At 39.6% G+C, this 21875-nt stretch overlaps 2 protein-coding genes across 11 annotated transcripts in view; one reads left to right on the top strand and one right to left on the bottom strand.

Moving 5' to 3' along the window:
- LOC137375334 (DCN1-like protein 1) overlaps positions 1-4920 on the bottom strand; it is a 55187-nt gene extending 50267 nt beyond the window's left edge. For 4 of the 7 annotated variants that reach the window (XM_068042343.1, XM_068042344.1, XM_068042342.1 and 1 more), the window contains exon 1: positions 4719-4920. Coding sequence is in view for 3 of the 7 variants with exons in the window: in XM_068042342.1 (XP_067898443.1) it covers positions 4719-4721 (3 nt within the window). In the remaining 4 variants the exon portion in view is untranslated. Of the gene's footprint in view, positions 1-2695; positions 3088-4718 lie in introns of those variants that run through there. The other 3 variants (XR_010975988.1, XM_068042347.1, XM_068042341.1) reach the window with 3 other exon arrangements.
- Positions 4921-12377: 7457 nt separating this feature from the next.
- The window catches only part of LOC137375333 (uncharacterized), a 36490-nt gene continuing 26992 nt past the window's right edge, over positions 12378-21875 (top strand). Inside the window, exons 1-4 of one of the 4 annotated variants that reach the window (XM_068042338.1) lie at positions 12379-12712; positions 13681-13833; positions 17998-18123; positions 20022-20111. In XM_068042338.1, the coding sequence (XP_067898439.1) occupies positions 12502-12712; positions 13681-13833; positions 17998-18123; positions 20022-20111 (580 nt within the window). In that variant the 5' untranslated portion in view covers positions 12379-12501. Of the gene's footprint in view, positions 12713-13680; positions 13834-17943; positions 18124-19970; positions 20112-21875 lie in introns of those variants that run through there. The other 3 variants (XM_068042337.1, XM_068042339.1, XM_068042340.1) reach the window with 3 other exon arrangements.

Genomic DNA, 21875 nt, shown 5'->3' with positions numbered 1-21875 from the left:
GTTGAGACACGGGCAGCAGAGTTTTGTATGACGTCAAGTTTACAGAGAGTAGAATATGGGAGTCTAGCCAGGAGTACACTGGAATAGTCAGGTCTAGATCTAACAATGGCATGAATGAGGGTTTCAGCAGATGAACTGAGACAGGGGCAAAGTCTGGTGATGTTACGGACGTGGTAATAGGTGGCCTCAGTGATGGCACAAATATGAGGTCGGAAGCTCATTTTGTGGTCAAACATGGCACCAAGGTTGCAAAGAGACTGGCTTAATCGCAGACTGTTGCCAAGGAGAGGGATGGAGTCTGTAGCTAGGGAACAGAGACCGAAAACAACAGCTTCAGTCTTCCCAATATTTAACTGGAGGAAATTTCTGCTCATTCAGTACTGGATGTCAGATAAGCAGTCTGACAATTTAACAGTGGAGGAATTGAGAGAAGTGGTGGTGAGTTTTGGTAAAGATCTGGATAAAACCTAGATCTGGATCTTCTCCCAAATCTGGTATCAGTGGACATCAAGACCATGTTTCTGCAGTGGACTAAAATACTAAAACAAAAATAAGGTCTAGGTGCTCTAACCCATGGAGTTAAACAGAAAAACTACACACACACACTGTAGCCCAACTCTACTCAAGTACTACCAAATCAAACTCATGTTTATCTTCTAATATTTGTGTAAATTACTAAGAAGCTACGGGTATACTGTCCCTACCTCAACATGAGCACTGTGCTAACATTTTGTTACAGATATTTCTTCATGTCTTTTTGCCCTCCCTGTTAGAAACTAAAAATAGCTTCCTGATGCCAAAAACAGGATTGATCTGGCACATCCCAATGACATTACAGCATGTATTTCTGGACTGAAACCCAAGATGCAGTGCATCTGACAAATGGATTTAGATCTCCTGTGGAGATACAGAACTCACATGTACTGTTCAAAATGTTACAATTTCTTAAACATTATGGTTTATCAAGCATTAAATAGTTAAGAGAGAAGAAACTATAGAAATAACTGCAACTATTAAATGGATTCAGAGACTAGCTACACAGGTCAAATAATCAACCAACTAAAGCTGAATCTTAAGACCTTAACTAGCCTAAGAAATTTTATGTTTGAATTAGAATTTTTACAAATTGCCAAGAGCCAATTTTAAAACCTTAGTTCCACAGTCTACCATTCAGCAAATCAACCATAACAGAGAGGCAAGAAAAAATATTTGATGCCAAATGTAATTAGTAAATTGAAGTTACTGTGCTGAGTTTAAACAAAATTAAGAACTCCTTTATGCATAGATCAGGATTTCTATTTAAGAGTTATGCTCTAGAAGTGAGTGGGATATAGTTTGGTTCACTTGAATATTCTGCATTTTTAATGGAGTCAATTGTGAAGATATGGATGTTGTAAAATCCACACAAAGAAGGATTTCTATCAATCTGTGCAAAGACTTCAATAAAACAATTTTCTTATAAAATATAGTCAAACAGTATGAGGCATAGTAATATCATAGCTATGCAACTATGTTGAGAAACAATTTCTGGTAGGAAAAGGTCACAAAATCAGTGGGATACCTTTCTGCATTCTCTCAATGAAAGCACATACAAAGTCTGACTGAAAAGCATTTAGAAGTATTACATTTTGCAATATTATCTAAATGTTCTGCATTTAACTGCAAAAACTAGCTTTAAACTGTCTGCAACCCCAAGATAGTTACTGGGCTTGAAAATGAAAGTATATCGATTTTGAAAGATAAACAAAGAAAGCTTGCATATTAATGCATACGAAAATGGAGTATTTTCCCTGGTTATCCAATAACTCCTCACTAAATAAAGAATTCCAAAAAGACAGTAACAGTTCTTCCTCCAATCGCAACATCTTTTAAAAAAAGATGGAGTTTCTTTTTCTCCTTGCCAATTTATTTCCCTCCCTACTTCACTGACTACTTGCTGCTGTATAGTTTCACAAGTTCCAGGTGCTCTCTAATATCTTTTCCAGATAGCCATAATTCATATGAACCCTGACAGCGTGCACCAGCACACTATGCAAACACTGGAGGAATCACAGCTGATCCCATGCCAGATATCCTCACCCAATGTCCAAATACATGAACTTCTACATTAGGTTGCTGAACAGCACTCAGGAGCAGGAACCCCAGCTCGCTTTGCCCTCTCTAACCAACTCTGGAACGCCAAACTGCGACTTGGTTGAGATCAACTAACTCAGACGAGGATAAAAGCTAGGGCTTTTTTGAGAAAGAGAAAAATATTAAAAACCAATGTTAAAGATAAACACTTCTTACTTGCATGCACAATATAAAGTTGTGCTTTCTAACAATTTGCCAAAGCAAGCACAAAAGATCCAAAAAACCACATTTTATAAGTTTTAAAAATCTGACATTATGAAATCAAAACTTGAGCTAGTCTGATCTGAGGAATCAATTAGGTTTTTTTTATTTTCTTACTAACTTCTGAAAAGTGTTAGGAATTTCTAAATTTCAACAGCCAAAAAAAGTTCAAAGCAGTGAAATGGGGCCGTGCAGTGTCCTGTAGACTAATGATATAACGCAGTGATATAATCAAGAGATGAGTGAAAATACTGCTTATGCATTTTACAGTAGTTATCAGAACCCATTGGTGAGAATACAACCAATAAAATAATTTTGTTGGCATTTTCGTCCAACCTTTGGGCATTTCAATACAACTTACATAGTATTTCATTCTCAGGATACAGACATCTCTGGCAAAGCTGGCGTTTACTGCTCATCCCTAGTTGCCCTTGAGAAGGTGGTGATGGGCATGCTTTTTGAATCACTGCAGTCCTTATGGTGACAGTACTCCTACAATGCTGTTAGATAGGGAGTTTGAGGATTTTGACCGATAGTGGAACAATACATGTCCAAGTCGGGATGGTGTGTAACTAGGAGAGGTCATTAGAGGTGATGGTTGTTTCCATGCACCCGTTCCCCTTCTTCTAGGTGGGAGGCTGCAGGTTTGCAAGGTGCTGCCAAAGAAGCCTTGGCAACTTATTGCAGTGCGTCTTTAGGCAGGACACACTGCAGCTCCAGTACTATCGTGGTGAAGGAAGTGGATGTTTGATCTGTTGGATGGGGTACTGATCAAGCGGACCACATTGTCCTGAAAAATGCCCCAAGATTCAAGCTTCACAAGATCATACTAGCATTGCTATTCAATGCAGATATCAACCATTATTATATTCCATGTTCTTGATATACTGTTACATTAACACAGGGACTGGATGATTGGGATATCACTGAAATGAGAGCATTTAAGATAATTGATAAGAAATTACTTGTCCAACATATATCACTACGCCCACAGGTACAAAAGATAAAGAACAGAAAGGCAATATTCAGTACTTAAATCATGCTAACCTTGCAAAGTATTAATGACAAGTGTTATGAATGACAAAAATCAAAAACACAACAGCTGTGTAAAAATTCTTGGAACACTACAAGGCTTTTCTTTACCCCAAAATGTGTCAGAAGGACTTAAAGGCTTTTTCCAATTTCTTGGGTTATTGTATTTTTTTTGGGGGGGGGGGGGGGGTTAACTGTACAAGTCAAATGATTTAAAAACCCTTACTCATCTTGTTCGTGTCCCTCAACAGAACTTGAAACCTTTGATACTTAGTTCTTCACTCACAACTAATCATTTCTCTCCAAATAGGCACAAAAACACGAATCAAAATACAGATGCACAAATGAGTGCAGCAACTACTTTTGTCAGTGCTTGGAAAGCCGTTCTCAACCAAAAAAAAGATTTCTTTTTTGCAAATCATGCATTCAAGTTCACCAAACTCAGACTTGACACAAAATATTAACAATGTTCAAATGTGATAAAGTCCTGACTGATGGATCATACAAGCAAAGAATCGTGGGATAGCAGCGACAGGCAAGGTGGTGTAAAAGAGCTACACTAAAAAAATGTATCCAATACAATTCCTTCAACTTTCAGTAAACCAAAAACAAGCAGTCTTCCCCACTGCTAAACCTAAAACACCATTAATAAAAACTAAAATTTACGAGTGGCGATCACAAGCGTTGACATTGAAGACAAAGTATTAGCCCCATTAGAAAATTAGTTGGCTATTTCTATTTGGCGGAAAATATGATCGGAATAAAACCCAAGAAACCCTCTGCAGTGACGCAGTTTAGACGAGAAAGGCATAGAAAAAAAGGAAGAGAGCGATTTTAAAAAAAAAGCAGACACCCCCAGCACTTTATACGGAAGAGAGTAGGAGTTTATATAATACTGAATATGAAGGGCAGCCCGTGAAACCGACCCTCAGTCACCACCATACAAACTCGTCTACAATTCAGTTTAAAAATAAATCATGAAAAAAAAAACCCCAGCAAACATCCGTCTGGTGTAGGCCTGGAAAGCAGCGGGCCTCGAGTGACGATGGCGCCAGCCACTTTCCTCCGGTGCTGGCCGAGGCCAGGTGCCGGTGAGAGCCCAGGGAGGGCCCGTCACTCGGGGGTAACCTCAGGCGGCCACGCCAAACCCCTTTTATAATGCTCACAGCGCCGAGAGAGAGAAAGCCATTCAATGGGAAATGTGTTGGAGCAGAGGCGGCGGCGGGGCCCGGCTAGTCACGGAACCGAGGGCCAGGCCGGGCCGAAGCGAACCGGGTGGCCGCCGCTACAAAAAGGATGTGTCGCCCCCACCGGTACGCTTTCATGTAAAGGATCATTTGATAAACACTCACCATCTTCAAGCGCTCGGGCCTCTTTAAAAAATAAAAAGAAAAAAAAACGGACAATTAGCAGTCACCGTGGGTGACACTCATGCGCAGTACAGCGCACTCCCCCCTCCCCACCACATACACACACACACAGAGAGAGAGAGAAAGTTGGAGCCGCCGCTCGCTGCCTGCAGCCCGGCCACTGCGGCCACGGGAACGGGGCGGGGATGAGCCAAACTTCACTGGCAAACTAAACTCCTCCTCGCAAACTAAACTCACAACCTGCAGCAACAACAGCACCGCTACACCAGCCCTTGCTCCCTGCAGCAAATATGTGCTGTCACAGGCTGCTTCAAAATTATTGTCTTAGAAACACACGCAACTCTATTGAGGGGGAAGAGGGTGAGAAATATTTGGTTTGCTTCGTGTAGGAGGGAAAGGTAATTTAGAGCAGGGCCATTAGAGGGAAATAATTTTAAAATATGTATTAATAGAAAATGATGCACCCCCCACTTTACACACACGGCTTCAGGCACAAACTCGCAAAAGGAAGAAAAAGCCTCGAAACACTGACAGACTTTCCTTGCTTAAGTGTCAGGTGATTGGCACAACGCAGGAAATTTTAAATGTTATATAGGCATCTCCGATTTTTATTAAAGTGCAATCTCGTCTGGTGAATTTTACTATGTCTTCTGCTATTCCCCGCATGTCGTGTTGTATGTGTTATCGTGCCAGTCGGCGTGTAGAACACTCGGCTCAGAGTCAGAAGGTTTTGAGTTCAATTCCCACTCCAGGACTTGAACAGAAAAATTAAGGCTGTGCTTTCGGATGAGACGTTAAACCGAAGCCCCATGTGCCCTCTCAGGTTGACATAAAAGATCCCAGGGTACTATTTTGAGGAAGAGGAGGGGATTTATCCCAGTTTCCTGGCAATATTTTTCCCTCAATCAAAATCAGAAAAAACAGATTATCTGGTCATTATCACATTGTTGTCGGTGGGAGCTTGCTGTACACAGATTGGTTACCATATTTCCTACATTACAACAGTAACAGCAACTACACTTCAAAAGTCTCTGGCTGCTATCACTGTAAGGTACTTTGAGACATCCTATGGTCGTGAAAGACACCATATAAACTTTTCCTTTATTTTACAAAACGCATGGTTGTAATTCAGCTCTTATTAGAAGGGCCCTCCCCGTCAGATCCTTCATGCACACCCGAAGTCTCGCCCCCTCTGCACAGTGCCCCCGCGTTGGCTGTGGTGGGGAAGAGACGGTCGCCCACCTCCTCCTGGAATGTGCCTTTGCAAAGCAGGTGTGGAAAGAGATGCAGTGGTTTTTGTCAAGGTTCATCCCAAGCAGCTCTGTAACACAGGAGTCTGTGCTCTACGGGCTGTTCCCAGGGACGCACACCGAGACAAACATCAACTGCTGCTGGAGGACTATCAATTCGGTGAAAGACGCCCTTTGGTCTGCCCGAAACTTGCTGGTCTTCCAGCGCAAAGAGTTGTCCACCACCGAATGTTGCAGACTGGCACATTCCAAGGTCCAGGACTACGTGCTGAGGGACGCACTAAAGCTTGGGGCAGCCGCAGCAAAGGCTCAATGGGGAAAGACCACAGTGTAAGGTTCCCCCACCAAGCTGGACTGAGGGGCTGGAACCATGGGAAGCCCCTCGAACTGTATCGTTAATATTCTCAATTGCTGTAAATGTAAAACTGTAATTGACATGACAATTGTGAAACGGAAGGGTTGGGAAGAAACTCATGACATTATTGAAAGAAACTGATCTCTTTTGCAATGTTTGTATTTTTTCATGCTGTTTGGAAACTGTTTGGCAATGTAATGTTTACAGATTTTTATGAATAAAGTATATTTTGGAAATAAAAAAAAAAGCTCTTATTTCTAAGTTGTAGATCTACTATTATACCTCCAACCTCTTAAGTGATGCACTGGTCATCCATCGTCTGCTCTGAGCCAGAAACTGTGATGTGGCTAATCAGGGTATATTAAACCCTGGGGTGGCGCAGTGGTTAGCACCGCAGCCTCACAGCTCCAGCGACCCGGGTTCAATTCTGGGTACTGCCTGTGTGGAGTTTGCAAGTTCTCCCTGTGTCTGCGTGGGTTTCCTCCGGGTGCTCCGGTTTCCTCCCACAGCCAAAAGACTTGCAGGTTGATAGGTTATAATGATAGGCCATTATAAATTGCCCCTAGTATAGGTAGGTGGTAGGGAAATATAGGGACAGGTGGGGATGTGGTAGGAATATGGAATTAGTGTAGGATTAGTATAAATGGGTGGTTGTTGGTCGGCACAGACTCGGTGGGCCGAAGGGCCTGTTTCAGTGCTGTATAACTAAACTAAACGGGTAAAATAAAAGCAAAATACTGCAGATGCTGGAAATCTGAAATAAAAACAAGAAATGCTGGAAAAACTCAGCAGGTCTGGCATCATCTGTGGAGAGAGAAGCAGAGTTAATGTTTCAGGTCAGTTCTGATGAAGGGTCACTGACCTGAAGCGTTAACTCTGCTTCTCTCTCCACAGATACTGCCAGACCTGCTGAGTATTTCCAGCGTTTCTTGTTTTTATATTGAACGGGTGGCTGTTGGTAAAATTCTTTTTGCTAACCATGCTGTAAAATGTCCAACTGGGGCCAAGATCCCTCTTCTTTCTTTTGCTCTTACAGCTTCATAGCTAAAGTAAACCTTCAAAACTACGCAGCCTTGCCTAATAACTATAAGAATATTCTTATATATACTTTCTCACAAATAGTTATATACTATGGCGTTTGGTTTGACAACACACCCCTCTCTGCCACAACGTAAGGTAATGTTTTATCTTGTGAAAATATGGTATCTTAGTCTGCAATTTAAGAATTACATTGAAATTCAGATTCAGCTGGGTTGCTGATCACGAAGTTGAATGTTATCTAAGTAATCGCTTACATAAAAAATCTGGAATATACTGTATACCCATTGCTAAAGGTCAACTGTTTCCAAAACGTTAGCTTCGTAAATTAGTTTTGTTTTGGCGAGTGTGCCCTATCAAAATAGAATTTAAATATGTGTGTGTGAGAGAGAGCTGCTTTAATTAAACTTACTCTGCGGAACACATGGCCTGCTGTAACCATGGAAATGTCATTGTGGAAAAGTCATCTACGTAAAGGAACTGGTCAGGCTTTAATAATGGTGGTGGAATTTTGCATAAATATTATGGAGTATACCTGAGGGTTAGGACTGAAAGAAATTTTGTGAACCTTTGCCTCAGAATACCAAATACTTAAAGGTAAAGAAAGGGAAAAAAAGAACTTGCATTTATGTAACGCCTTTCTCGACCTCAGGACATCCCAGAGTGTTATACATCTATATTTTTACCTTAATACTAAACGCTCGTGTTGTTAGCACATCACATAATATCAATATTATGAGTAAGATTAATTTACATAATACAATGCTCTGATAAAAAACATCTCCTAGCTCCTCTTAAAATCAAACTTACAGAACTTAAGGGAGTCACAGGTCAGGATACAATCGGCCAAATGAATTATACTCTGCTGTAAAATGTCACTCAGCATTCCTTGTCACTACGCATTTTTCCAGCCAAGAAAACGCATTTGTAGCAAATTTAAGATTATATAATTTGACGACCCACAAATAAACAGAATCTCCATTTGCAGTAGTAAAGCCGCTGAAATCTTACCTGCTTATCTAGACAACGTTGAAACGGCACAATTTACAGTGGTACTCAGCATATTATTTACATCAACTAATATTAAGTTGTTGATTCAGTAATGTATATATTTACCAACGCTCTTAATGACATTTTGTAGACCCCGTCTGCATTCCAAAATCTGCCGAACACTATTCATTGAGCAGGAGTTCCTCAGGTTATTCGTTTTATATTCAAGCAATCGTAACAAAGATAAAGCATAAATTGTGATTACATTGTCAATATAGAACTGACTTTGTGATCCCATCCCCAAATTTCAGCTACAATCGTACTTGTACAATATATGAACGTTATGTATAGACGCTCGACCACATTTTGGGTAAAAATTATACTTGAACAGGTACATTTTCAGATTATAAGAATGTCTTCCGCTCATGACTAACAAGAATGTGTTTTCTTTGTATACAAATAGGGAAACTGCACGGTCTGAAGACTCAAGTAAGGTGTCATTGATTTAAGAAATTCGTTTTAATATCTAACGGATCTTATGAGGACTTAAGTGAGTATCAAATCATATAGTACACAATCTAAGTGTTAAGTAAACACAACCTTAGGACGAGCAACGTTTACCTAGTGTATGATGTGGAGGTTTTGTTGATTGGAAAGTGCTTGGGAATTTCTGGCTCCATGTCAACGATTGACTTTCTGGGTTTTTTTTTTGCCAAGGTGTTTTACATCTGTGGCCTCTGGTGTGTGATATCTGGAGTGTGAAAAAGACATCCTTCTAACAGCATAGTTTATAACGGCTCCTTGTTTAGGTAAGCAGTTGGAGCGAGGTTTTGAGGCGTCACCCCCATCCAAAGATGGCATTGTAGATTGTTTGCTGACCACAGCCTATGAATTCTGTAAGATGCGATATAAATACAAATAGTTTTTGTTGTGTTTGTGTATGTGTTTATTTCTGTGCTCCGCCAGACTCTATAACTGTGAATTATAACTCCCTTCAAAATGGAAGTGAAATACTAAATGTGAAATCAGACCCGGATACCAGAATGTACAAGTTCATTAAAGTGAGTATGTTCTGTATGAACAAGGCCACGTTGAATCGAGGATGAAGTTCCGAACCCTCGCTTCGGAGGATGTTAATATTTAGATTCTTGTGGTTGTGTTACTGAGCACTCAAATATTGCATTCTAATCTATAATATATAAGATTCGAGCAACTCGCATGTTATCTGTCACATACCAAATCTTACACTTTGCTACAAAGGTCAACCGATCTTTTTTGTTAAATCTTGGAACTTGAACTTTACGAGAAATTGCAGTTACCATCTGATTGAGTTCAACAGGTTATAACTATAGTTGCCAGTATTTATATCCTTAGAGCTGTGGTCTTAAATGAGCAGACCAATTTGCTACTGAATATCATAAACCTGCTCCAAACCTAAGAGTAATTGTCAATATTGAGCATGGCAAAATTGTTAGGCTTCAGAAAAAACATAGAATCATAGAATGATGCAGCACTGAACGAAGCCATTCGGCCCATCGTGGCTGTGCCGGCTCTTTGACAGAGCTATCCAGTAGTACTACTTCCTTGCTCTTTCCCATAGCCCTGTAATTTTTTTCCTCTTCAGGTATTTATCGTGTGAATGTTAGTATTCATGCTCAGATTTAATACTATCTAAATTTATATAGGTCGCTGTCTATTAAAAGAGAGAGATTTTAAAACCACAAGGCTGTAATACAGAACCTTTTTCTTCTTTGGCCTCCTTGTCTTGAGAGACAATGGGTAAGCGCCCAAAGGTGGTCAGTAGTTTGTGGAGCAGTGCCTGGAGTGGCTATAAAGGCCAATTCTAGAGTGATAGACTCTTCCACAGGTGCTGCAGATAAAATTGATTGTCAGGGCTGTTACACAGTTGGCTCTCTCCCTGCACTTCTGTCTTTTTTCCTGCCAACTGCTAAGTCTCTTCGACTCGCCATTCTTTAGCCCTGCCTTTATGGCTGCCCGCCAGCTCTGGCGATCACTGGCAACTGACTCCCACGACTTGTGCTCAATGTCACAGGACTTCATGTCGCGTTTGCAGACGTCTTTAAAGCGGAGACATGGACGGCCGTTGGGTCTGATACCAGTGACGAGCTCGCTGTACAATGTGTCCTTGGGGATCCTGCCATCTTCCATGCGGCTCACATGGCCAAGCCATCTCAAGCACTGTTGGCTCAGTAGGGTATATATGCTGGGGATGTTGGCCACCTCGAGGACTTCTGCATTGGAGATACGGTCCTGCCACCCAATGCCAAGGATTCCTCCAGAGGCAGCGAAGATGGAATGAGTTGAGACATCGCTCTTGGCTGACATACATTGTCCAGGCCTCGCTGCCGTAGAGCAAGGTACTGTGGACACAGGCTTGAAACACGCGGACTTTGTGTTCCATGTCAATGCGCCATTTTCCCACACCCTCTTGGCCAGTCTGGACATAGCAGCGGACGCCTTTCCCATGCTCTTGTTGATTTCTGCATCTAGAGACAGGTTACTGGTGATAGTTGAGCCTAGGTAGGTGAACTCTTGAACCACTTCCAGAGCGTGGTTGCCGATACTGATGGATGGAGCATTTCTATCATCCTGTCCCATGATGTTCGTTTTCTTGAGGCTGATGGTTAGGCCAAATTCATTGCAGGCAGCAGCAGTCCTGTCCATGAGTATCTGCAGACACTCCTCTGTGTGGGATGTTAATGCAGCATCGTCAGCAAAGAGGAGTTCCCTGATGAGGACTTTCCGTACTTTGGTCTTCGCTCTAAGACCAATATAGAACTATATTATTAACAATCAGCATATGGACAACAGGATGTTACTTAATTCAGATGTGCAACTATTGAAAATCAAATTGACCGGATAGTTCTTGTTATAATCCTAACTAAAACAAAATGTATTTTGCAATTATTAAATATAAGATTGTAACGGCGACAAAGCAAATAACAGATGGCCCTTTATTTGAAGTTGGACTCATGAAGATAAGTCAAAACAATCACTTGGTGACATAATCTAATGATCAGGGCTGTCTGGATTTAGATAAGCATCATATTATGCGCATTTAATCAGATCCTGAATCCTGATCTCGCAAGCAAATCCGTAGAAATACTTCGCAATGCTTCGCACTTTCATTTGTAGAAGTGACCTTATTCTAAACTTTATTGCATATTATTAAACTTTGTAAATATTTGTAAATTACTAATAGTATTAATAGTAGATAAAGTGCAATGTCTTCGGCATAATTCCCAACGTTTCCTATGTGCTTCTAATCGGTGTTTATTTTAGGGATTTGATCCAGCCACAAAACCTGAATAGAAAGTCTGCAGAAATACTTGACTTTGTCACTGCAATATATTTGTAATTATAACAAAATAAACAACATCGTGTTGACGAAGAAATTTGAACTATAACTCTCCTACAACTTCAGTAGCATTTTGTGCCAAAATATTTTAGAACGTTATTACTAGAGCATTTTCTGCACATTGCCATTATATTTCAGATAACGAGACGAAATGGGTGAGAAAAATCCAAGAATAAATTTCTTTCCTGCTGACACACTAAGCATCTCTGACCTCACACAGTCTTACAGTCTCTTCACAACATGTGACTGTAGATTTGTCGTATCGGACTTGAGTCTTCTGGGAATCGGATTGTAAATTTCAGAACTCGTTTAAATGGCGAGCATCAGGCAAAAAAAACCTCTCCTGCATCCAGACTAAAGTTCAAGCTGAACTGATAAATTTCTCTCACACACACACAGGTGAGTAGTTTGTATTGGCCATCATAAGTACAGTGTCAACCCGAGATAAATCATTTAGTTTTAGATGTCGGTTCGCTATCTGAATAAAATTGAAACTCTAAATGAGTCTATTTTAAAATACTGTCGACGACAAAACTGCAGTGCTATCGAGTTGATCAGGACATTTCAAGACGCTTTGAATGAAACTTGCAGTTCGTGCCTTTCAGATAGGATGCTTGTGATGTTAAAGGTCCAATCGGCAGGCAATGGGGCGGGACTCCAAAAGAGCAGACTGTACATTAGACCTTGACGTGGATTCGTGAAAACAGTCGAGGAAACCCTGACTGCGAGCTCAAGGTTCTGGGAGCCGGTACAATGGAGCGGTACGAAGCTGCCATGGTCCTGGGAGCGCTCGGGAATGCCATGGGCTATCACAATGTTTGTCACGAGTGCAACAAACCTGGACTAAAATTGACTGAGTCTGATTTATCAGGAGAGATTGACACAATGATTTCAAAATCATTTCAGTGGCAGGCTCCATTTGATACTCTCATGCACATGGCAACTGCTGAAGCGTTAGCTTCTGGTGAGTCTTTTAGTCTTCGCTTTTCTTTCTTCTTGCTCTTCTGTTTCTTGCCCTTGCTTTCTCTTTTTTTCTCTTCCCCTTTGTCCCTGTTAGGTAATATTAAGTACTGCTGTTCATCAGCTGCTTGACATTGGTAATGCTTATCTATGTCCACCAATAAACACAAGCTAATTCACACCATTCCACTGCACATATAACACTCGTGATTTTTATCTGTGAAGATTCAAATGCTGAAAAGCGGCTCTGACATCACTGCGTCTATATTTTCTGCTCTTTGCCTCGGACCTCTAAAGTGTGATTTTACAACAACTTGCGATTTATAGAGCGCCTTTAACGTAATTAAAAGCACGATTTAAACGATCAACCCGACACCACTCTTTTCCTATACTGTAACAAGCTCGTTAAACTCGCTTATCAAAAGTGCTATTCTAAAACGAAACGAAAATCCCAAACACAAAATGCTATCCTTTTCTTTCATCCATATTTGAATGTGAAAGGTAAATTTCGAACTGTCTCAAAAGACAAACTAAAGGCTTATCTAATTTTAGTGTTCATGAATAATAACCACGTAGAAGTAGTTTGGAAAGCAGACTACAAGTCACGTCTTCTTCTTCTTCTTCTCACCAGCATAATAAAGAGGTCATTTCACCAGTTATCTTTCCAAAGATCACATCATTTTTTAATGGCACGGTATAGATTTTCAACATAAAGACTTTAATAGTGGAGGTACATCCCCTAAGATAAAATGTAGGAAATACACCGCTGCTTCGTTAGCATCTGCTAAGAGAAAACAGGGTGTGTGTGGTTCCTTCATCAGAACGTTAACCGGATGGGTATATCCAGCATCTTCAGGGCTTTTTTTTTGTTACATTCTATATATTGAACGGATTGCACATTTAAGGTATCTCTTTTATGCGTTTAAGATTTAGCATGTTAATAGTAATATACCATCTGTGCTGTGCTTTCAGGATGGGATTCCTTGCAAGAACTTTGCAGCCAGGCAGCAAAAAGATACCTCATTACATTGCATAGATATCAGACCCGTCATCCAAAATCAGTATCAGACGGAGTGCAGACAAAAAACTATATCTCCAAAGGATACACACCGTTAAGTAGAAGAGGTGAAAACAATTTCCTGTAATTTTACGCTAATAAGTCATTTGTGCATCAAGACTGAAATATTAATGAGGGAAAATGTAGGTAGATTGGAGTTACGACAGAACGAAAATAAAGGATAATGAGGAGGCGGTGGCGTAGTGGACTAGTCACTGGACTAGTAATCCAGAGCCCAGGTTAATACTCTGGGGGCATGGGTTGGAATACCTAATTTAAAAAAAAACTAGTCTAATGGTGACCATGAAATCATTATCAATTGTTGTGAAAACCCATCTGGTTCACTAATGTCCTTTAGGGAAGGAAATCTACTGTCCTTACCTGGTCTGGCCTACATGTGACTCCAGACCCACAGCAATGTGGTTGACTCTTGAATGGTCTAGCACGCCATTCAGCTCAAGGGTGATTAGGGGTGGGCAATAAATGCTGGCCTAGCTAGCGATGCCCACATCCCACAAACAAAAAAATTAATGACGGTGATTTAGTACAAACCAGTGATAGTCAGATTCCGACTGATTCAGTTCACACTCCATAGTCTTCAATTGAACCCTAAAATTAGATTTTCTTTATATATTTTATATGCTGTTTAAGCTTGTGCAGCTGATTTAACATGAATAGCCAGTATGCTTCTTATGGTCATTGTATGATGACATTCACAGTGAAGAGTTAGTGACTGATTGCAAGTTAATCAATTGCTAATTTACAGCTGTTCTCACCAAAGCAGTTGGTCATCCATTAATCTGAATTGGAGATTCCTTTGTGATCCAAGGTGCACTGTGCACAAAATGAAAAGAAAACAGTTCATGAGTCAACCTCAGTACTTTTATACAAATCTTCTATGCTATTGCTCATATGTAGTTTGAAGTATGAGAGGAAAGGCAGTGGAGGAAAATGATCAACATTACAGGAGTGGTCAAGGAGAGATAATGTACCAAGGTCACAGAAGATATCATGTGACTATGATCAGTACAACCTTGGTGCTGACAGTGGGGCAGAAACCAAACTTAAGGGTTGCAAACAGTGAGTTATGGGAGCGGTCACATCATTAGAGCAGAAGGTAGATAGAAACAATTATTGGAAGGAAAGGTCAATGGAAGACGTAGGAAACGGAAGCAGAGGAGAAAGTGGATGACGGGTGTAATGGACTGGATGCAGTTGTTTATGTGGAATGTGTAAGAGCAGCACAGAACAGACAGAGGTGGAGATCCATGGCAATCAACCTTCTGGGAAGAAGATGACACCAAAGAACAAAATGAATTGGGGAGGTGACAACAGTCTTAAGGACTTTGGAGTGGAAATGGAGATTGGAACTTGGATGGTAGTTGGTGAGAACAAAATGGCTTGGGTATGCTTTTTGAAGAGCATGAGATGATGGCAATTTTGAATGTGGGGGGGGGGGGGGGGGTGATTCCTGACCAGAGGGACCCATTTACACTGTTGGTGAGCATAGGATTAAGAAAGATAACTAAATGATCATACGTTGGGTGGAAGAGGATTGAGAGAGCAGGAAATGGTCCTCACGGAAAATAATTTGAAGAGGGAATTGGGAGCAATGGGGAGGAAACTACAGAGTTATACGGAATCAGGATGAAGTGATTTGGAGGCTGGGAGATTGTTGGAGATGGATGTGAGGTCAGGAGAGGTAGTGGCTGAAGCAGCTGCATGGATGGTCATACTTTTGGAGACAAAGAAGTCCATAAGTTCCTTGCATTATTGTTAGTGCTGAGGTGGAGAGGCAGTTAAGAGGTTGCAGGAATATTTGTCATTGAGAAGAGGAATCTGGGATTATTGTTTCCCTCCATGATGTTCCTGGAAAATTTAGCTTTGGAGAGGAAGGTGTGATACTGTTCAGTGTGGTCAAGCTAGATCTCGCAGTGGAAAGCTGGACAAGTCATGGAATAGTCACACTTGAGCTTATGGCCCTTTACCACATCCCTGCTAAAATTTCAAAGCATTTTTACCCAATTGTTTTTTTTAAATGCAGTGACTGTTAAGTATGGAAGGATGGCAGCCATCTGCACCAGCAATATTCCACAAGAGAGAGATGAGTGATACTCTGGCAGATAAAATGAAAATCTTAAATGTTAGCAAACCTAAGAGATAAGTGTCAAAGCCTAAAATGGATACCTGCCAGGATCCTGAAGGAATTGAGGGAGGAAATTGCAAAGGCCCTAGGAATTATATTGAGTGTTGCTAATGTACTCATTTTTAAAAAGGAAAACATAGTTAATCTGGGTAATTACAGGCCAGTAAGCTGAACACCTGTGAATGGCAAAGTTTTTAAATTTAGGATGAAACGACCACATATCTTCATAGCAAAAAATAGCTTGAAGCAGCTAGCACAGATTTCAAAAGAGACGATTGTTCTTGTCAAAACCCGTTGAATTCTTTGAAGAGATAATAGACATGGTCGATAGGGGAAATACAGTGAATGTAGTGTGCATGGACTTTAGGAAAGATACCACATGGGAATTTATTTGAGAAGTTTAAGGGGTATGGAATTACAGGGAGGATAGCAAATGAGATTAAACATTTTTTAGAATGGAGAAAATGGAGAGTAGGAATTTCTTAGAGTGGTTGGAAGTGTATTCCTCAGGATTCAGTTCTGGAGCACTTCCATTCACTGTATATAATCAATGATTTGGATATAGGCCAAGAGGGAGTGGTGTTGAAATTTCAGATGATACCAAAATAGAAGATATAGTTAATTCTGTAGAAGACCAAAGGAAGTTGTAAACAGCTATTGACAAGATAAGGGAATAGGCTGAAAAGTGGCAAATGGAATTCAATGTCAGTTTTTTTTAAAAAACAGCGGTAATTGTACTTTGAATGGAACTAGGCTCGGTATAATGAAAGGGAAGAGGATTTGGGGGTATGCATACACAGAACATTAACGACAGTAACTCAGGTTGATGAAGCTATGAGAAAAAGCTTCTAGGTTTTATAAAGTACAGAACATAAATGCCAAGATGTCATGATGAACCTACATAAAACCATAAGCCACAATTAGAGTACTGTTTGCAGTACTGGGCTTCACATGATAGGAAGGATATTAAGGCTTTAGAGAGGGTACAGCACAGATTGACTAGATGCTGTCTGGTATGAGGAATTACACACACAAAAAGATATAAAACATTGGGTCTTTTTTTGTTATAACAACACAGATTACGGGGCAATATAGTAACGTGCTTAAAATTGTGAAAAGATATGATAAGTGAGATAGGAGCAGACTGTTTCAGTAGCTTTGAGGTAAAGAATGAGAGGCTACAGATACAAGCTTGAATTTAAGAAATTTAAAGCAGAGAGCAGGAGAAGCTTCTTTACTCAAAAGTCATGTAGGGTAAACACCAACACAGACTGGTTGGGCCAAATGGCCTGTTTCTGTGAAGTAACTTCTATCTATTTACTTTAGAAAACAATGATGGGCAGGGCAGGGGCTTGTTTGAGGTGATGGCGTTCAGTGTTAACAATTTCAAAGAATGCCAATCTCTGACAAAATCTTCATGTTACAATCTGGAATGTAGGAACTGTGCATATACCTTACTTTTCTATTGTGAACAGAGAAGCTTGCAACACATGTCATTCTGGGATAAACAAAGATGACCAGGACAGCAAACCACTCAATTTTATTGTTTTTTGTTTTACAAGTAAAAGCAGTGAATGGTATATAATTCTAAACTTTTGTTGGAAGTTTGAATAATCCAAGTAATTGTCATTTCAAAAGGTGTTCAAAATAATCTGGTATTGTAAATTTACATAATGCTGAATGTTTTGGTGAATGAGTTACTGGAAATAGGCTGATGTATACAGCAATTTTGTGATAGAAGTTGAAATTCCATTTCAAAGCTAAAGGCACAGTTTGAACAGATTGCACTTTTTTGTGACTGAACATTGTACTGATTTCATTTCCATAGAACTTGAACAGCATATGGATTTACCATTAGATCATAAATATGAGCTTTAGTAATTCAGTCAGCACATTGAATTTTTCTCCTTCTTAGATATTAAAGGAATGAGATAAATGTTTTACTATCAACCATGTTTGCAATTCAATTAACTGTTGTCTTAAAATGTAATAGTAATTAGTATTTGTTTTTAATAACTTTGGTATGTACAAGTGCTGTGGAATTTGAAGCACCACTATTAATTGGCTGTCACGTGCCAATTCACAGAACCTAAATTTGGAGCAGCTACGAGAACAATGTGTATCGGTATGTGCTATTCAAAGGCAGAGCAACTGAATGACCTCCTGCAAGCCAGCATTGAATGTGGTCGAATGACTCACAGTTATCCAGCAGGTAACACGCAAAGGATTAAGTAATACCCTTTTAATAATAAATACGTGTGCCTGATAATCATCAAGACAATTGTTCCACTGCAATACCAAAAACCATAAAAGAAATCTGTTCATATTTTCTGCCAATAGAATTCACAGGACAGACACTGAAATAGATATATCCGGGCCTCAATTCTAATGAGATACTCAGAAACCCACCAAAAGCTACATTGGAGAGAAAAGCTCTTTACAACTTGGCCTACACCACTGTGTAATGCTATAAAATGTAGGTGCTGTAAATAACAGCACTTTATTGAAGTAAACAGTAAATTTATAATAAAAGCAAAATACCGTGAATGCTGCAAATCTGAAATAAAAACAAAGCGCTGGAAATACTCAGCAGGTCTGGCAGCAACTGTGGAGAATGATAAAAGGTCATCGACCTGAAACATTAATTCTGTTTCTCTCTCAACAGATGCTGCCAGACTTGCTGAGTATTTCCAGCACTTTCTGTTTTTATTATAATAAATTTTATAATCTCTGCATTCATAAGTAAAACAATTAGGAAAAATGTAATATAAATTGTGTAACGTTCTTAACCAATACATTACTGAATTAGATTCTGGTTTATTCCATCTTGTTTTAAAATCTCATCTATATTAATAGAATTACATAGAAACAGGCCATTATGCCCAACCAGTCCATGCTGGTATTTATGCTTCACATGAACCTCCCACTATCCTTCCTCATCTAACTCTAGCAGAATAACCCTCTATTCCCTTCTCTCTTATATGCTTATCTAGCCTCCTATTAAATACGCCTATACTATTCATGTGAACCATTTCACTGGTAGCACATTCCATATTCTCACCACTCTCTGGCTAAAGAAGTTTCTTCTGAATTCTTGGTGATTTGATTTCTTGGTGATTATCTTATATTGATGGACTCTCGTTTTGCTTTTCCCCATAATTGGAAACATCCTGTGATTACTCTTATCAATGCCTTTCATAATTTTTACAGACCTCTATATCACCCCTCAGACTTCTCTTTTCAAGAGAAAAGAGATCAGCCTGTTCAAACTTTCCTGATAGGTTTAGCCTCACATTTCTGGTTTCACCCTTGTAAACCTTTTTTGCACCTTCCCCAGTCCATATCCTTTTTATAATATGGCAGGCAGAACTGTACACAGTACACATATCACTCTCCTCTTTAATCTGTCCTATATAATGATACTGCACATTGTATATCTTGAGTGTGATGCAACAACATGGCTTACGAGAAGGATGCAGATTTATCTTCCCAATTCTCCGCACAGCAAGTTTTCAATCTCGGTGGGGGGTGGGTGGGCATTTAGTGTGAAGACTTAAGGAGGGTGCAAAGATTCTAGGGTGTGTCTTCTGACCTACTCTTGTGCATCCGCTGATTCAAGTAAAGTTTTTGAGACTGGCATGGAAGTGAAGACCTGAAAGAGAAGAAGATATCTTCAGTTGGTGTTTTGTGTATTCTTTAGATTTGTACCTGAATTATATTTAGGTTTGCATTGTACTATTGTTTCAATATATTGTACACCACCATGCTATATTACACTGTACATTGATTTTACTCTGGTATCTTTCATGCACTGGGAATTTGCAATCAAGCTGGGTCCAAGAATGGCAGGCCTACTGTCTGAACTTGATTGCATTGATTTTTGATATTATGGAACAAAATTGTATAGTGAACTGCACATGCTATTGTACAGTTAAACATTTTCTGTTCTTAAAAGATATGCAATGGAAAAAGCTGATTGTTACTTTAATATTCAAAACACTTCAGAATGGTTGTAATTTACTATCTGAAACATTAACATTAAAACATATTCATCTGTAGGGTTTCTAGGTACTTTCTGTACAGCACTTTTTATATCATATGCTATTCAAGGGAAGCCCATTGCTCAGTGGGGGCGAAGGATGATGGAAGTGATGCCCACTGCAGAGCAGTACTGTGAAAGGAAGATTAAGCACTTTTCAGGTAGTATAAAGCTTGCAAATCTATTTCTCAATTTTTCTCATTTGTATGACATTTTAGATCTTGATGGGTATAATACAAGAGTTTTACAAAAGTAAATATAAATTGTGAAAACATTTTGCTACTTGTGTGCTAGAAGATGTTGAGATCACTAAAAGATATCTGCTTTAAACCTTGAAAAGTTTCTCATTCACTTTCGTTTTAGTGTATAAAGGAATGGTTTTGCATTTAACACACATTTACAATTGTCCCAACCATAATTTAATTGGAATTACAATGTTGAGTCTGTCATGGATATTCTCTTGGGATTCAGCAGCATTGATTGTATCAATAAGTGATCTCTACATCTCGTGATCACGATTGTTCCCATACTGCCCAATATCGAGATATGCCACAGTGCAATGGTTAATGGTTGGTGTGGGGGTGGGGGGGGGGGGGGGGGGCGGGGTGGAGGGGTTGCAGGGGGCAGGGATGTGGTCATAACAATAGTACCCCTTTGCAATCTGAATTGGATGTCATGTCTTTCTGACACATGCCTCTTCAGTTTATCAGTAAGTAGGCAGACTGATAACTCCTTACTAAGATGAGACTAGCTATAAATAGTTAACCTTCACTTAATGGTAGGAATCCAATACTAGTTTATTCATCTTGATAGGCTACTAAAGTCAGTCCTGGATTGTAAAATACAGAAACAGAATATTGCATGGACAAAATGTCATTTACTCACCAAAGCTAGTGACAAAATTAGATAAACACAATTACAAATAAAGAGCGCCCTTCAGTTCCTCAATAAAGTGATTCTCTTAAATTCATGTATGTCTATAGCTCAGTCTATCACTATTGATTTTGATTCTGTTCTGACAAGACAATTATTAATAAAAAGCTTTTCTGCAAAAAGTTGAGCGGTAGTTACTGCATGTATTGTTCAGTTACAAAATGTTTAGTCACTATCTGTAAGATTGTACTCCAAACTAAACAATTTTTGTCCAAGCCAAATCTCTTACCTGTTAGCAAAGATCCACTTTTAACGTAATGTAATTGTGATACAGACAACTTTCAAATGACATTGGCCACTCAGGTTATCTGCCCCCAAACTGGATAGTAAATGATGCACATTGCAGTTACTGATCTTTGACATACTTGTTAAACTTGACCTTTAATCCAATTCACAGCAGAAAAAAAAATCAGTTAATGACTGTTTCTAACTTGGTCATTCAAACACAATAAATTTTTACTGACAGTTTGTAAAACTGCAAATACAGCATGGATTTTGTTAAGGAATCATAGACTGTTCATCATAGATTGAGGTCTATTAAAGCTACCCATTATCTTGAGTTTACTAACTATTGTATATGGGTCAGCAGCATCATGTTTTTGCCAATATCACTCAGCCACATTACACCATACTGTTGTATTCATGAGGAACATACAGTGCTGATTATGAAGATTCCTTGGATTTTCGTGCCTGTTTCCCCCTCAATAGAAGTTCTGAAACAATGCAATTCCAAATGGATAGCAGCAGCATTGCAACATTTATATAGAAGAAAAAGTCCAGCAACTTTCAAACTGTCATTGAGCATGTGCCCCCAGTGAAAGTAATGCATGCAAGAGCATAGAAATCAAGTCATTTCCTAAATGATTTTTGCCATTTTAAAAAGAGCTAATATAACACAAGACTTTAAATTTGTGTAAAAGGTTAAAGGCTTGGAGCAGGGGTGTCCAACCTTTTTGTGTGGTGGGCCACATTACAATTTTTGTCTTTCAAAG

The sequence above is a fragment of the Heterodontus francisci genome, chromosome 11 (assembly GCF_036365525.1).
Source record: "Heterodontus francisci isolate sHetFra1 chromosome 11, sHetFra1.hap1, whole genome shotgun sequence".
Taxonomy (NCBI): domain Eukaryota; kingdom Metazoa; phylum Chordata; class Chondrichthyes; order Heterodontiformes; family Heterodontidae; genus Heterodontus; species Heterodontus francisci.
The sequence above is the reverse complement of the archived record's forward strand: the minus strand, read 5'-3'. Positions and strand labels throughout refer to the sequence as shown.